General features: G+C 39.3%; 2 protein-coding genes across 3 annotated transcripts; one reads left to right on the top strand and one right to left on the bottom strand.

The window, feature by feature from the left end:
- Positions 1 to 293: 293 nt before the first annotated feature.
- lipt2 (lipoyl(octanoyl) transferase 2) lies at positions 294 to 2706 on the bottom strand. 2 transcript variants are annotated; one of them, XM_036563059.1, is made up of 3 exons: positions 2167 to 2706; positions 749 to 1220; positions 294 to 665 (listed from the first exon to the last, which is right to left on the bottom strand). In XM_036563059.1, the coding sequence occupies exons 2-3, from the start codon at positions 1191 to 1193 to the stop codon at positions 412 to 414; spliced, it is 699 nt and encodes a 232-aa protein (XP_036418952.1). In that variant the 5' UTR covers positions 1194 to 1220; positions 2167 to 2706; the 3' UTR covers positions 294 to 411. The 2 variants fall into 2 exon arrangements, with proteins under 2 accessions (XP_036418952.1, XP_036418947.1); XM_036563054.1 differs by having other exon boundaries at positions 749 to 1223; positions 2167 to 2702.
- A 4789-nt stretch (positions 2707 to 7495) lies between these two features.
- rnf169 (ring finger protein 169) lies at positions 7496 to 13502 on the top strand. The gene is made up of 6 exons (XM_036563044.1): positions 7496 to 7931; positions 9341 to 9414; positions 9639 to 9728; positions 10013 to 10122; positions 10242 to 10341; positions 11701 to 13502. The coding sequence occupies exons 1-6, from the start codon at positions 7511 to 7513 to the stop codon at positions 12898 to 12900; spliced, it is 1995 nt and encodes a 664-aa protein (XP_036418937.1). The 5' UTR covers positions 7496 to 7510; the 3' UTR covers positions 12901 to 13502.
- Positions 13503 to 13614: the final 112 nt, after the last annotated feature.

The raw sequence follows: 13614 nt of genomic DNA, 5'->3' as shown, positions 1-13614 counted from the left end.
GACAAGGACCCACAGTGTCACTGAAGCGAAGCACCAAATGTTACTTGAGTGCTAACCTTGTGGAGATTCTTCAGCCTGCTAAACATGAGTGAGTGAGTGAGTGAGTGAGTGAGTGACTGAGTGACTGAGTGAGTGAGTGAGTGAGTGAGTTTTTACAAGCTAAGTCAAGGAGGTGCTTTGCATCTAAAGATTTTATAAAACCCCATTCAAAAAGGCAACAGACTATTAGTTCTACACACTAAAATGTTCATGCAGGACAGTCTGGATAAAATAGCAGTCTGTTAAGTCCATCATGATTCTGCCAAAACATTTAATCTTCTATTAAGGTTAATGACGCTGTAGTATAAAACTGCAAACAGGCCAGAATGCATGATTAGTGTTGTCACCTACAATTAAGTGGTACAACATTTATCAATGTACAGTCTGTTGTGTGTGATCACTAAAGCTCTGAGCTTCTGTCAGTGCGCAACTGAACTGTTTACTGAAAGCCTCTAATAACACTGGAGTTGCCTCTTCAATCGTAACATCACGTCCAAGCTCCCGACTGAGCGAAGTGACTCCTTTTCCCACAATGCCACAGGGCACAATGTTCTCAAACCAGCTCAACTCAGTGTTGCAGTTCAAAGCCAAACCATGAGACGTCACATATCTCCCACAATGGATGCCTGAAAAATATGACAGCAGGTACATTACAGTTCTGTTAATAAAGCTAAACTTTCAAAGGTGAAACAAGGCAAAAACAAATTACCGATTGCACATATCTTGTTATTTCCAACCCAGACTCCAGTGTCTGGAGAGGTAGAAGCTTTGATCCTGAACTTGCTGCACATCTCAATCACTGTCCTTTCCAACTCGCACACGTACCACCTTACGCTCTTCTTAAAGCAGCCTAGGTTGAGGATGGGATAACAAACCAGCTGCCCTGGTCCATGAAAAGTAATCAGGCCACCTCGATTTGCGCGGAAAAAGTCTGCACCCAGATCTTTCAGTCTTTGCTCTTCTTCAGCCGGATACTGCGCTCGCCTAATTCCGATAGTGTAAACAGGATAGTGCTCACAGAGTAGCAAAGTGTTTGGAATCTGGCTGGAAGAATCAAAATGTTGTTTAATATAATGCTGCTGTATCTGTAGGGCACTTCGGTAAGCAATCCTCCCCAAATTCACAACGCTGACTGGGGTCTTTCCAAGTGACATCTCGACTCTCAGGTTTGTACATCTGACCTGCTGTAAGTACAACAGTAAACAACTTTATCAAACCTGCTGAAAGTGGGGAGGCAGAAAGGCGTATAAATACTATACTATAAACAGGTGTATAAAAGAACATTTTAACAATTAAAACTGAAACAAATTACACTCCAATATCAGAGTATCCCATATGCAACGCCAACTTATTTGCATATATTTTTCAAAACAGAAGTCAAGTTTTTAAATAAAAGTTTTTGACACACATAAATTTTAATATACGCTGTATGTCCAAAAGTCTGGAGACACTTACTCTTCCAATGTTTCTTCTGAAAACAGGGGCATTAATAGGGAGTTTGTCCTAGTCTTTACACTAGATGCTAGAACACTGCTGTGAAAATTTGATTGCATTCAGCCACAATAGCATTATTGAGGCTGGGTAGTGATGTTGGATGATTAGTTCTGGATCACAAACGCTACTGTAACTCATCCCAAAGGTATTGGATGGTGCACAGTCACCACAGGGAATGCAGTTCCACTGTTTGACAGCCCAGTGCTAGTGGGCTTTACACTTCTAGTCGTCACTTGTCATTGAGCATGGTGACCTCAGCCTCACCTGCAGCCGCTCCACAGCGTTCTGTCCTACTGGCAATGCTTTTTTTGTGGAGACTATATGAGCTGCAGGAATGGGTTCACCTTAAAGCTGAAGTGTCCAAATACGTTTGGACACATGGTGTACATCACACATACATTTTAATTATGACAAATGTATGCATTTTTCGTTTATAGAATCTGCATTAGCATTTTCAAACTGACACTGGCTGTAAAATTTACACATAAAACTAATAAATCTATTGGAGATACAGTAAAATGCTGTACTTTGAAGAGACCCATGAACAACCCTGAGCTTTAACTCTTTACACCTTTAACTACAGTTATACACCTACAGTGGAACCATGACAGCGTTTGTATACGATCACAGTACCTGCAAGAATCAAACGCTATTTTCTTCGATCTTCTTCGTCGTGGAGAAAAAGAGACTTTAACCTGTTAACATGGAGCAACTTGAGTGAAACAGTGGGCAGCCATTTTGATCAGAGAGCTCATCAATACAGAGATTCGCAAGCGGACGAAACAACTTTGAATCGTTTTCTTGCTGCTCAATGTTGAGTAAATGTCTCTAAGTGTGGTAGATACGGCTGATACGGTTTCATTTTGTTAGTAAACGACTTTTTACACAGTCTCCGTAAATAAATCTGCATTATATTCGCTGAAAGTGTAGTTCTGAGGTTTGTTTTCAGCGCGAGTAAGTGAGGACCTCACTCTGAGTTGGACGTCTTCGTTCTCTAATATCTTGGATTTCTCTTTGTACTTCTGGGGCCGTTCAGGGCTTGTGTGGTAGCGGAGTGCCGCCTGCTGGCCTGGAGAGTGCTTTAAGGGCCAAGAACACAAAATGGCAGGGCTAAACAGAGCAAAACTCAAACCATCAAGTGCATCTGGTATCAGTCCCAGAATACCTGTTAAACCATTAGAATCCTTTACACTGTGATATCAACCCATCAGGAGAACAAAATACCATTGGTGACTATTGGACACCACCAGGAACCACCAGAAACATTTAATGATTTCTATTATTTTTTTTAGCAGGGAAGAAGGAAAAGTGAAAAAAGATGTTTAAATTCTGAATCTTACTGACAGAAAATTAAAGTTCCTCAGCTCCCAGTAGGGAGGTGCTGTTATGGTAATTGTGTTTGCCGATATCTGATATTTGTGCATATCTGCTGATGCTGATGCCAATACTGATACTGAAACATAAACATTCATAAAGTGTATAAATTGGAACTGATCTACCTGGATTAGCATTACAGAGAAATAGAACATTTCTTTCTGCAAGGTTACAAATGCAGATGTTTTAGCACAGGAACCCAGCATCATTCTGCTCTTCCAGAGGAAAATAAACACAGCAACAAATATCAGTTTGAAGTATTGATCAGATCTAAACAGCTGTCTGATGCTGATATTTTTAAACAATTATATGTCGATACTGATATGGTTTTGTTATCATCGTACATCCCTAATTTCCAATGTTAGATACAAGAGTGCGATTTTGAAAACAGTGAATGGTGTAAAACGTAACGCTGGACTGACCGTTAGTCCAGTGAAACAAATTTAATCTGCTTTCTCAGTCCAGGATGTCCCATGACTAGACTCCTCCCAAAGGAAAACCTATGAAGGTACTAAATAACATTATGCACAATGAGACCTATTCATCTCAATTTCAGTTACATGTAATTGAATTTCTGAGTGAATGGACTTCATTTGGAGCACAAGAATGTGCCCACATTAAGTTTCCTCCTCCTTTTTTTAGAAATAAGGATGCAGCAGCTGCTCAAAAATCCTGCAGCATTGAGATCTAAACAGATCTAAGAAAAGCCAGCAGCAGGAATGAACCATCAAAGGCTGATCGTTTTATGTCTTTTGGTCATGATGGTCATTGCCGGTAAGTACTTTTCTTTAAGACTGTTAAGTTATTTAATCCTCTACAGAGAACAAAATTGCAAATTTTAGTGCAATTTAAATAGAAAAAAATTAAACATACAATATAAAATGTGCCATATTTTTTGTAAAAATTTTGTTTTTCCCCCAGTGTTGCATTCAGCAAGTGAACAGTAATTGTACATTAAAATGTGCAGTAGTGTGTTCTCTGTACTGATGTATTGACTTACTTTCACTTACTTACTTTCAACAAAACATGTCATTGTCCAAACTTTTGCATGCGACTGTATAAAAGTGGTAGTGCTAAGTAATTAGAGTCTGTGTAATTAGAATGTTTTACACGTTTTTACACATCTTTTTTGAGAGCACTCCTTCACACAATGAATAAAATCATATTTTTCTGCATGGCAGATGAAGGAAATGCAGCGGTGGTGTTTCCATGGGGCTGCACGAACTACAGTGGAGTTTGCCGTCCAATGTGTCTGCCTACAGAGCTGCCCTTTGGACCTTTCGGTTGCGCAAAAGGATTTGTGTAGGTTTTGACTGTCGCTGTTGGATGCTGAAAACTGCCTGCATGTTTAATTAACTTCAGACTAAGTGAACAACATCGTTTTATAATTAATTTCCTCAAATCATCTCCTCAAACTGCTGCTTTTTTATTTCAGTTGCTGTGTCTCCCATATTATTCTCTGAAGATGGGACTATGTTCCACACTGTGATCGTTTCGTCACGTGTCACAGCTCACCTATTAATGTGCATCTACAGCAAGTCATCTTTATAGTTCAATATTGCTATGTAATTTCGCATTATAATATGTGAATATACTTCTTAATTAAGTCTATGATTTACACTGTGTTTATCACAATGCAGTCTGATTAAATCACTTATGACACAATTAAGTCAATACTGATTGATTTTCTTCATCTGACAATCAACTGCATCCATTACTTCCAAAGTAATACCTCAGTTGTCTTTGGATGTGCTAATGTTTAAAAGTATTCCCTTCCATCTATGAACTCTATTCATTCTTAAGCAACACTACTAGGGATGGACAATGATATTGAAATCATCAGTATCTGCAGATAATTGCTTCAATAATAGTGTTGTCACAGGACATATGTTTAAATTTAACCGATATTGCAAACTAATACTTGATTTATTTTATTGCTCTCTGGAGGCAACGAATGTTTAGCTGATGCTGGGCTGCTGTGCTAAAATCTAAATCTAAAATCCTAATATCTATATTTAATAAATGTTTAGGTATTGCTATTGGCAGATATGTACATGAAAATATCAGATATCAGCACCAGCCCACAATTTCTATATCAGTGCATCCCTTAACTTTACCACTAAAACAAGCTGCAGTGCTGTCTAAGTTTTATTTTACTGAGCAACTCATTTTACCATGATAGTCTACATAACTTAACGCTGTCTGCTTATCATCTCTGTCGGGCCACAACTTTCCCTCTCCAAAATGGTAACTTTTCAAGACAAGCAAAAAACATAAAAAAAAAACCAGTTGTATGTAATGCAATTCTATTTGTTGTTATTTTGGACAATTTCTATTGGTTCATTCTTCATTAGATGTTCACACAGTGTAAAGGAAACTAGCAAAATAACAAAAATATAGATACAAATGGTTTTGTTGGAATAGCAATGACATGCTTTAGCAGTTTTTTATACGTCTAATGAAGCACTGCACTCTTTTATACCAAGCAAAAGCACAAATACACTTTGTATTATTAGTGGTGGCTTTGTATTATTAGTGATCAGTGGTCCCCTGATTTTATACATGTTTTTTCCACTCCAATCCTGGGGACCCACTACCCTGAACAGTTTTCAGTTTGACTTGTCCCTGTTTCAGTTTGTCAGCCTGACCCACTGACCCCCTGACCCCAATCACCAACTAATCATCATACCCTATATGAGTTCGATTAGATGTGCTAAAGCAGGAAATGCTTGAAGCTGTGCAGGTCAGAGGGTCTCCAGACTACAGTTGAAAACCCCTGGCACAGGCAGACGGACACGGCTCCTAATCAATCAATAAATAATACGCTAGATCAGTGGTCCCCAGTCCTCAGGACCCCCCAGACAGTCCACATTTTTGCTTCAAACTAACTCACAACACAAAGGGATGAAGGAAAAATGTAGGCCGTCTGGGGGGCACACACTGAGGAAAGAGCTGAGAAACACTGCACTAGATAATACATTTTATCAGCGGATAACTGCTCAAATCACTTTATCAGTATTGTTTCAACCTGGAAGTTGCATACCTTTGCTTAAAACACACTCACATAGCAAAACTGCCATTATTTTACACACACTCTTAAAACAGATAAAAGAAAAAAGGCGTTATAAAAAACCATGAACACTCAGAGAACCCTTCGCATGATTAAAGGGTTCTTTGCATCATAAAAAGTGTTCTTCAGAATGACGGAGAATGTGCTGTAGATGTAGATTTTTGAAAATGGTTCTATGTAGCAGCAAAAAGGGTCCTGCTATTGTTACAAGCTTGACATGGTAACAATAGAAAAATGCTTTTGGGTACTACATAGAACCATTTTCAAAAAGTTTCTTTATAGGATCATCTACAGCACATTCTGAAGAACCCTTTCATGATGCAAAAAACCCTTTAATCATGCACCGTATAATTTACTAGTATTTGGAGAAACTCTAGAAAATTATAAACTTAAAAAATAAAGTGTGTCTGATAGTGAAACACACCTGATTTTCTCAATTATATTATATTATGGCCTTCTGAATTCAAAGGAACTAAAAGTTGGCATGCTAACCTCTGAGCTAGCCAAATGCCTCAAAGTGGTACCTATATGGTTACTAATGTCAAAAGTCTCTGTGTTAGAAAAATCATCAGAGATATCTAAGAGATACCTATTATGATACCTAAGAAGTTGACATTATAACTTGAGTGTGAACATTTTCAAAATGAGAAGTAAGATTCCTTCAGAGGGATTTGAATGCATTATAAATTTCATTGCCCCTGAAGGGATGGAGCTGCACAAACTCTCTTTTTGTGCACATTTTTGTGTTCATTTAATGTCAACATGTCTTAAAACAGAATAACTCATCTATGCCTGCTATTAAGGCTATTGCTTCATCTCTTGAAAATAGATGAACTGAAAATAGCAGCATAGATGTTCCCCAGTTTCTTAGCTGAGGATTTTGCTGATAGCCCTGCGGATCAAACCAACACAGACCAGCATGAATTCTATGCTGGACTAAGCTGTTTTTTGCTGGGCTGTGATGAACTGCTGCTGGTTTAGCTGGTCATCCAGCATGGTCATCCCAGCATCCAAAACATGACCGCCGCCCCAAACATATAGTCAACGCCTTTCATTTTCAAGGCTGTTTACTTCGGTGTATTTTGTCTATCTTTAACTAAAGACTACTGTATGTCTCCTCGTGTGTAAGTGAAAAAACAGTGATATGTCAGTTTTATTATAAAAAATACCCCAAAAAATACAGTTTTAAATCATGCTTGTAAAACGGGCGCTTTATGTCCTAAGTACTCGTGTGCTCGGAGTGCACTTGACTTACTAGCCAATGTCACTCTAAGTGCGCAAGTACAGTGATTGAAAACGGCCATTCGTGTTGACAGTCGCTGACTTTACCCTGCTATTTTTCCCTACCTGTATTCCGCTATGCTCCGCCTCCCTGCGCAAGGATTGGCTAATAATTCATACTCTTAAGCGTTCCCGCAGAGCGCGGGCTACTACTAGCCAATCATAGCGAAGGACGCGGGACGCGATTAGCCAATCCCAGCGCAGGGAGGCGGAATTTGTCGGAATACAGGTGGGAAAAAAACAACTTTCCTGATGCAAAAAAACTGGGCGGGGACTGTTTTCAAACCGAGCAGCGAGATACCAATGAAAATGGCGGCCACGGGGTGCGCCAAATCCACCAGTGGACTAGAGCAGAGGAACAAGCCGAGGCTTCACATACCTGTGCGGTCTCTGACTCTGGAGGAAGCCAGGTGTCCTGTCTGTCTGGAGATCCTGTTGGAGCCCGTCACCATGCCGTGCGGACACTCCGTCTGCCTTCACTGTTTCAAGCGGACAGTGGAGTTGAGCACTTTGTGCTGCCCTTTATGCCGGCTGCGAGTGTCCAGCTGGGCCCGTAAACAGTCCCGGGAGAAAAGCCTCGTCAACACCGAGCTGTGGGAGATGGTCCGCCAGAGTTATCCAGAAAGATGCAAGCGGAGAATAGAGCAGAGAGACGGAGCGACGGTTGGGGAAGGTAATGTAAACAAGCGATGTGGAAAGGTTTAAGTTTACTGTTCATGCCAGAAACACTTGCAGGTCAGTTAACGCTACACTCGCTCGGGCCCAACTAGCTAATGACTCGCTAAACATCTGACAGTGTTTTAGTGAAATCGTTACGGGTAAATGTGTCGGACAGCCTGTCTTATTTATCGCATTCGTCCGGCATATTGACGCTGAAGCAAAATATGTTTCCCAGTGTTACACTACGTCATTTTCAGGTCCTTACATTGCTGCACAGTAACGTTACACTGATGAGCCCTGAGTTAGTGGACCAGCGTTAGGAGGTAATGTAGGCGGCAACTGCTCCTCCAGAGGGCTGCTTACATCCACATTGGCCAAAAAGTTGTGACTTCAGCAGAAAGCAGGCACAGAGCCTGCTGTACTGTGGACCACTACTGGGACAATCATGTCGTCTGGCCAAGTTATGGCGTACTGTCACTTTGCCTCCTACAATGAAAAAAACACAGTGCTGATTAGGGCGCTCTTCTGAGTTTACTCGCCTTCCAAGTTGTTTTCATGGAATATGGCAACTGAAAAAATGTAACAAATTTTAACAGACATTCATGGTTAATCGCACATAAATAAGCACATCAGTCTTGGCCTACACACTTTATTCTGAAAAGGGCATTCAGACCTAGATTTCTTATATATTATTTGTTACTTGTACAGTGTTGTGTTACATTCTGTATGTAAAGCTGCACTGATGAAATCCTGACTGCTAGTCTAGCTGCTGATCTGTAGGCTGTTGGGTTGCTTAGCAGTCATGTTAGTCATCTGGCTTCCTTCTGCATTAGCCAGCTAGTGGAAAATATTAAAGCCTGAATTTTACTTTATTTTACTGTAGTTTTATTCAAGCTTTGGTTCTAAAGCCTGATCTTAAGTATCTGCCCTTGTAGTTTTTCAAAAGTTATTCCTGCCTTCAAGATACATCATCAGATAGAGGTTTTCCTAGACTTTAAACCAGAAAACCTCACTATAGAGACTACTGTGACACCAGGAGACGAGTAGGCGTGTTTACAATGGATGTAGTAGTGAGTAAATGTTTACTGCTGGCAAGAGTGCACTTTTAATTGGCTCTTCATTCTGACTTCACTGGCTGAAGCAAGACAGACTTAATGATAGTAATAAGCACATGCTGTAAATAAGCGAGCCAGCACCACTTTGTGTGAGGAACCACACTTATCAGTTTTATTCCTAGGAGGACAGTGGGCCCATTTTCTAAGCAGATGCGTTCTGCATTAGTTGATGTCCATGCCAACCCGTCAAGTTCCCCGTTTTGCTAAGTGTATTTCTGTATAGAAGCTTAGTTTGCTAAGTTTTGTTTAACCTGCATCTTTTGTATTTGCTTGTTTTTTTTAAATATGTTCTTTATCTCTCCCACAGATATTTTTCGTTCACCAACGCAAATATTTAAGGCTGGAGAAATGCGGCAGGAGTATGAAAAACAAAAGATTAAGGTCAGTTTCCAAAGTGTAAATGGAAGCATTGTGTCTGGGTGACCCAGCAGTCTCTCCACTTACACCTCAGACGCCTCAAAAATGCTTTAATAGGGAATATCCAGGGAACTAGACAACAAAAAACCTGAAGGATTGTAAAACATTGATAAAGTAATATATAGGCCAGATTATTTTGTTTTAAAATCCAAATGAACAGTATCTGAAGTAATGAGTTGTATTTCTAGGTGACTGTGGATGAAGAAACTGAGGAGAGGAAGAAAAAAATGCTTCACTGTAAAAAGGAAGAATCTGGATTGCTGCACTTCCAAGATCCTGTATGTTTCTACACTTTTTTTTGTTTCTGCTACTTTAATAAAAAACAAGAGGGTTTCTTTGTTTGGTCTACAGAGCTACTGCTGTGTGTAATGTATCCTAAACTGAGTTTTAAACTTAACAAGTCACTAAAAGTTATATATACTTAACTATTTCAGACCAAATACCCAGACAGAATATATAGAAGTGTTTGAGTGTTCATACACAGATTATGACTGTGTCAAGACTGCAAGAGACCTTTGATGTTGATGTTTTTTTTTGTTGTTGTTGTTTTTTTCCTTTTTAGTCTTTTGGAGTCCTGTCAGACTCTGAAAATGAAGAACCTATAGGCATGAGGACCAGGCATGTATCAGCATTTGTGCGGAAAACAAGGTTCTCCCCAGCGTTCAGCAGAAGGTATGCACATTTACCTCATAATCAGAAATCCACTTTAAACCAGTATTCTTTGTAAGCATGCCTTGAATTTGGTTTTGTATACCTTTAACACTCTCCACCTTTTTGTTGTCTCTGTTCAGTTTTCAGAACAGTGTTGTCCAAAGGAGCCGAAGCTGCACTGACTCTGAGGAAGGCAGAGGAAAAATCCGAGCACTATCACACATTTCTGTGCAAGAGAAGGTTTGACATAATTTAACACTTGTAACTAGTCTGCTCAGTTTAGACTGTTTTAGTCCTGATTTTATTCACATTGGTGTGTAACATGCACTATTCATATGAAGGTGGAAATTCATCTGTATCATTTTTTTAATCAGTTAGAATCTATTAGAACATTAGGATAAATTATAGTTATTTTTATTATTATATTATATATAATGAATTATATTTATATATAGTTATGACAGTATGTGAAATGCAAATGCAAAAACAAAGCAAAAAGCACTGGTTTGTAAATCCACTTGACCTGTATTTTAATGAAAACAGTACAGAGACAAACTGTGTTACATTTTTACTTTTATTTATTTAATTTTTTTTGCAAATATACTTATTCTGAAATTAATGCCTGTATGAGGTTCAAAAAAAAAGCTAGGACAAGAGCAGTTTAAGACTAGGAATGTTGAGATGATGCAATAATGCATCAGGTGTAAAAGGGACATTCAGGAAAGGCCTAATCCTTTATGAGCAAGGATGGATTGAGTCTCATCACTTCTCTGGGCTCAAGCTCATCTGAAATGGCGCTGTGGAAATGAGTATTGTGGTCTGGCCAGTCAGATTGTTTATGGAAATGAGACAATTGTGTTCTCCAAGCCAAAAAAGAACAGGACCATCCAGATTGTTACCAGTGTGAAGTTCAAAGGCCAGGGTTTGTCATGGTGTGGAGGTGTATTAGTGAACATGTTGTGGTAACTTGCACATGTGTGAAGGCACCATTAACACTGAAACATATATACACATTTTGAAGCAACTTATGCTGCCTTTTAGCTTATAACAACATGACAACGCCAAGCCATATCTTGCACGTGATTGATTATGTGTCATGGCTGCATAATCAAAGAGTGCAGGTACTTAACTGGTCTGCCTGCAGTCCAGACTTATCACCCCCCAAAAAAAACGTTTGGCTCAATCAATAATGGAAAAATGGCAAAAATTTCCCAAAATGGTTTAGTGTTTAAAGGAAAGTGATGTAACGGTGTTTTTTTTTTTGTAACACATCTTACTTTATTTTATATTCTTGTATTATTATGGTAACACTTTATTTTGAGAGTACACTGTAGATGCTTTGTAAATACTGATCTTTTCCTCATCTAACATTCAACTATTGAATGCAACTGAACTTTAAGGTAGATGTTACAGATTTTATTAATCTAACACTAACCTTAATCTCAACCCAAAACCTAACACTACACTTAACACTGGATAGTTTCACCAGATAGTTAGTAATTTGAGTTTCTATAAATGATCTATTGGGCACTGTCAGAAAAATGATTTTACATATTGCACTTTTTCATCAATACTAAGTTCTGTTTCTCCTCACTATAGGCCGGAGTTACTCATAGTTTCAACGCTGGAATCCTCCTGTCCTCTGAGAACAGTCGTTCCTTTTCAGCACCTGTTCTCCCTCTTGACAAGAGGCATCACTGGCGCTCCATATTAGCCTCTCCTGCTACCTCCCTAGTGCCTCACGCTAAACCAGAGAGATCAATCAGCCCTGAGAGCAATGATAGCATCTCAGAAGAGCTGAACCACTTCAAGCCCATCGTCTGCTCCCCATGCACCCCACCGAAGAGGCTCCCAGATGGGCGGCTAATGGAGCCCACTATTGTCAAGTCCACTCCAAGGAACCTGACCCAGAGCCTCCAAAAAACCACCACCTATGAAGCCAGCCCCACCATCCTGCAGAAGTGGAAGCAGATTGAAGTAGATCGTCAGTGCATCAAGGTCACATCCAAAGGCACCATCACCAGCCCAGTGGCAGACGATCTAACAGTCAAGCAGAGCTCTGGAGAAGAGGCGAAGAGCAAGTCCTGCAGTTGTGTTCCAGTGGAGAAGGACTTGCAAAGTCAGAAATGCACTTGCAGTCCAAATACAGATGTTCATGGAAAGAAGAAGCAAAAGTCTTTGTTGAGTAATAAACGGCGGTTGATTTTTGATCCGTGTAGCAGGGAGGGAGACACCCAATCAACAGTAAATGTAGTCCCTGCATTGATAACACTAGAGAGTTCTGATACTCACAAGTCACGCAATGCTTGTGAAACACATTGTTCATCTTCTGAACAGGGTGGAAACTTTAAATCGGTTGACAAATATGCTGGAGTAAGTCATTGTAATCAGGGTACTGAGGACCTCCGAGACTCAAGGAAGGAGTCCACAGTCAGGAGCTGTGTACCCAACAGACCTACCTCAAGAAAGGGCAAGAAGAGGAGCCAGAAGACCAAACATTTAGAATTGACTGGGAAGATAAAAATAGCCAGGACAGAAAGTTGTGACGCCTGCGAAATGCAACATGGGGAGAGTGATTTCTATGTTAGACGGATGAATCAAGAAAGAAAGGACAGAGAACTGGCACTAAAGCTACAAAGACAATATGACAAAGAATGCCAGATTATAGAAAGGCATAAGACAAGTTCTGATAAATATTCTCTACGGTCCTGGGTCTCTGTAGATGGTAGAACAGTGCATAATCCACGCAGATCAGGAAGAATTTCTAGAAGGGTCAAACACTTCAATTGTAAATCTTAAATCAAGATGGGAGAACAAAAGCAACTTGCAGAAGGACAAGTCTTGTTATCTGTAGGGCAGATATGTTTTGGAATAGTCCATGTTTGAAGACTAGCTATGCTTGTCATTTCATTTTCTCCCCATAAAATATTGCATGTTAAAAAGAGTTTATCTGAAAATTTTATATGATATGGATATAACAGGAACTTTTGCCCTCAACATATTTTGCTTCAGAGAGCTCAATTTACTGAAAGACATTAAAATCCCATCAAAAACTAGCAGTAAGATTTCCCTCCAGGACTGTTATTTTGATTTATTAAGGTCTTTGAAGAGGAATAGCCTACCTTTATGCAATATATATTATCTGTGTAAATCTAATGTTTTATTTTGTTAAAATCCAGAACGGCACTAATATGGAAATGCTGAATATCGGTTGTAATTTAACAACAATTAGCTCTTCATTTCTTTTTTTATTAACAAACCATATTTCTTAAGTGCTCAGTATGTATGATGTCAATGATACTGACTTGAATTCCTGGCCAATAGACACATACAGTGCTTTTATCCAAATTTGGATAGCACTATAAAAGCTTTATATACATTACCCAACTTGCCTCATTTGTTATCTCAGTTAAAAAGTGTTATTATCTTATGTTGCTTTAAGAGATTTTTTTTTCTGGTTTAATTTTTAATTTTGAATCAATTAATAGTTGGAGTTTTTTCCATATTGTGCAT

This window comes from Colossoma macropomum, unplaced genomic scaffold (genome assembly GCF_904425465.1).
Source record: "Colossoma macropomum unplaced genomic scaffold, Colossoma_macropomum, whole genome shotgun sequence".
Lineage (NCBI taxonomy): Eukaryota > Metazoa > Chordata > Actinopteri > Characiformes > Serrasalmidae > Colossoma > Colossoma macropomum.
This window is presented reverse-complemented; position numbering and strand designations above follow the sequence as displayed.

Excerpts from the sequence above, each read along its gene's own strand:
- lipt2 (XM_036563059.1), bottom strand. The coding sequence starts at position 1,193 with ATGTCACTTGGAAAGACCCCAGTCAGCGTTGTGAATTTGGGGAGGATT. Across the intron at positions 666-748 it reads TAACAAGATATGTGCAATCG|GCATCCATTGTGGGAGATAT; the intron begins GTAATTTGTTTT and ends CATATTTTTCAG.
- rnf169 (XM_036563044.1), top strand. The coding sequence starts at position 7,511 with ATGCAAAAAAACTGGGCGGGGACTGTTTTCAAACCGAGCAGCGAGATA. Across the intron at positions 7,932-9,340 it reads CGGAGCGACGGTTGGGGAAG|ATATTTTTCGTTCACCAACG; the intron begins GTAATGTAAACA and ends TCTCTCCCACAG. Across the intron at positions 9,729-10,012 it reads TGCTGCACTTCCAAGATCCT|TCTTTTGGAGTCCTGTCAGA; the intron begins GTATGTTTCTAC and ends TTTCCTTTTTAG.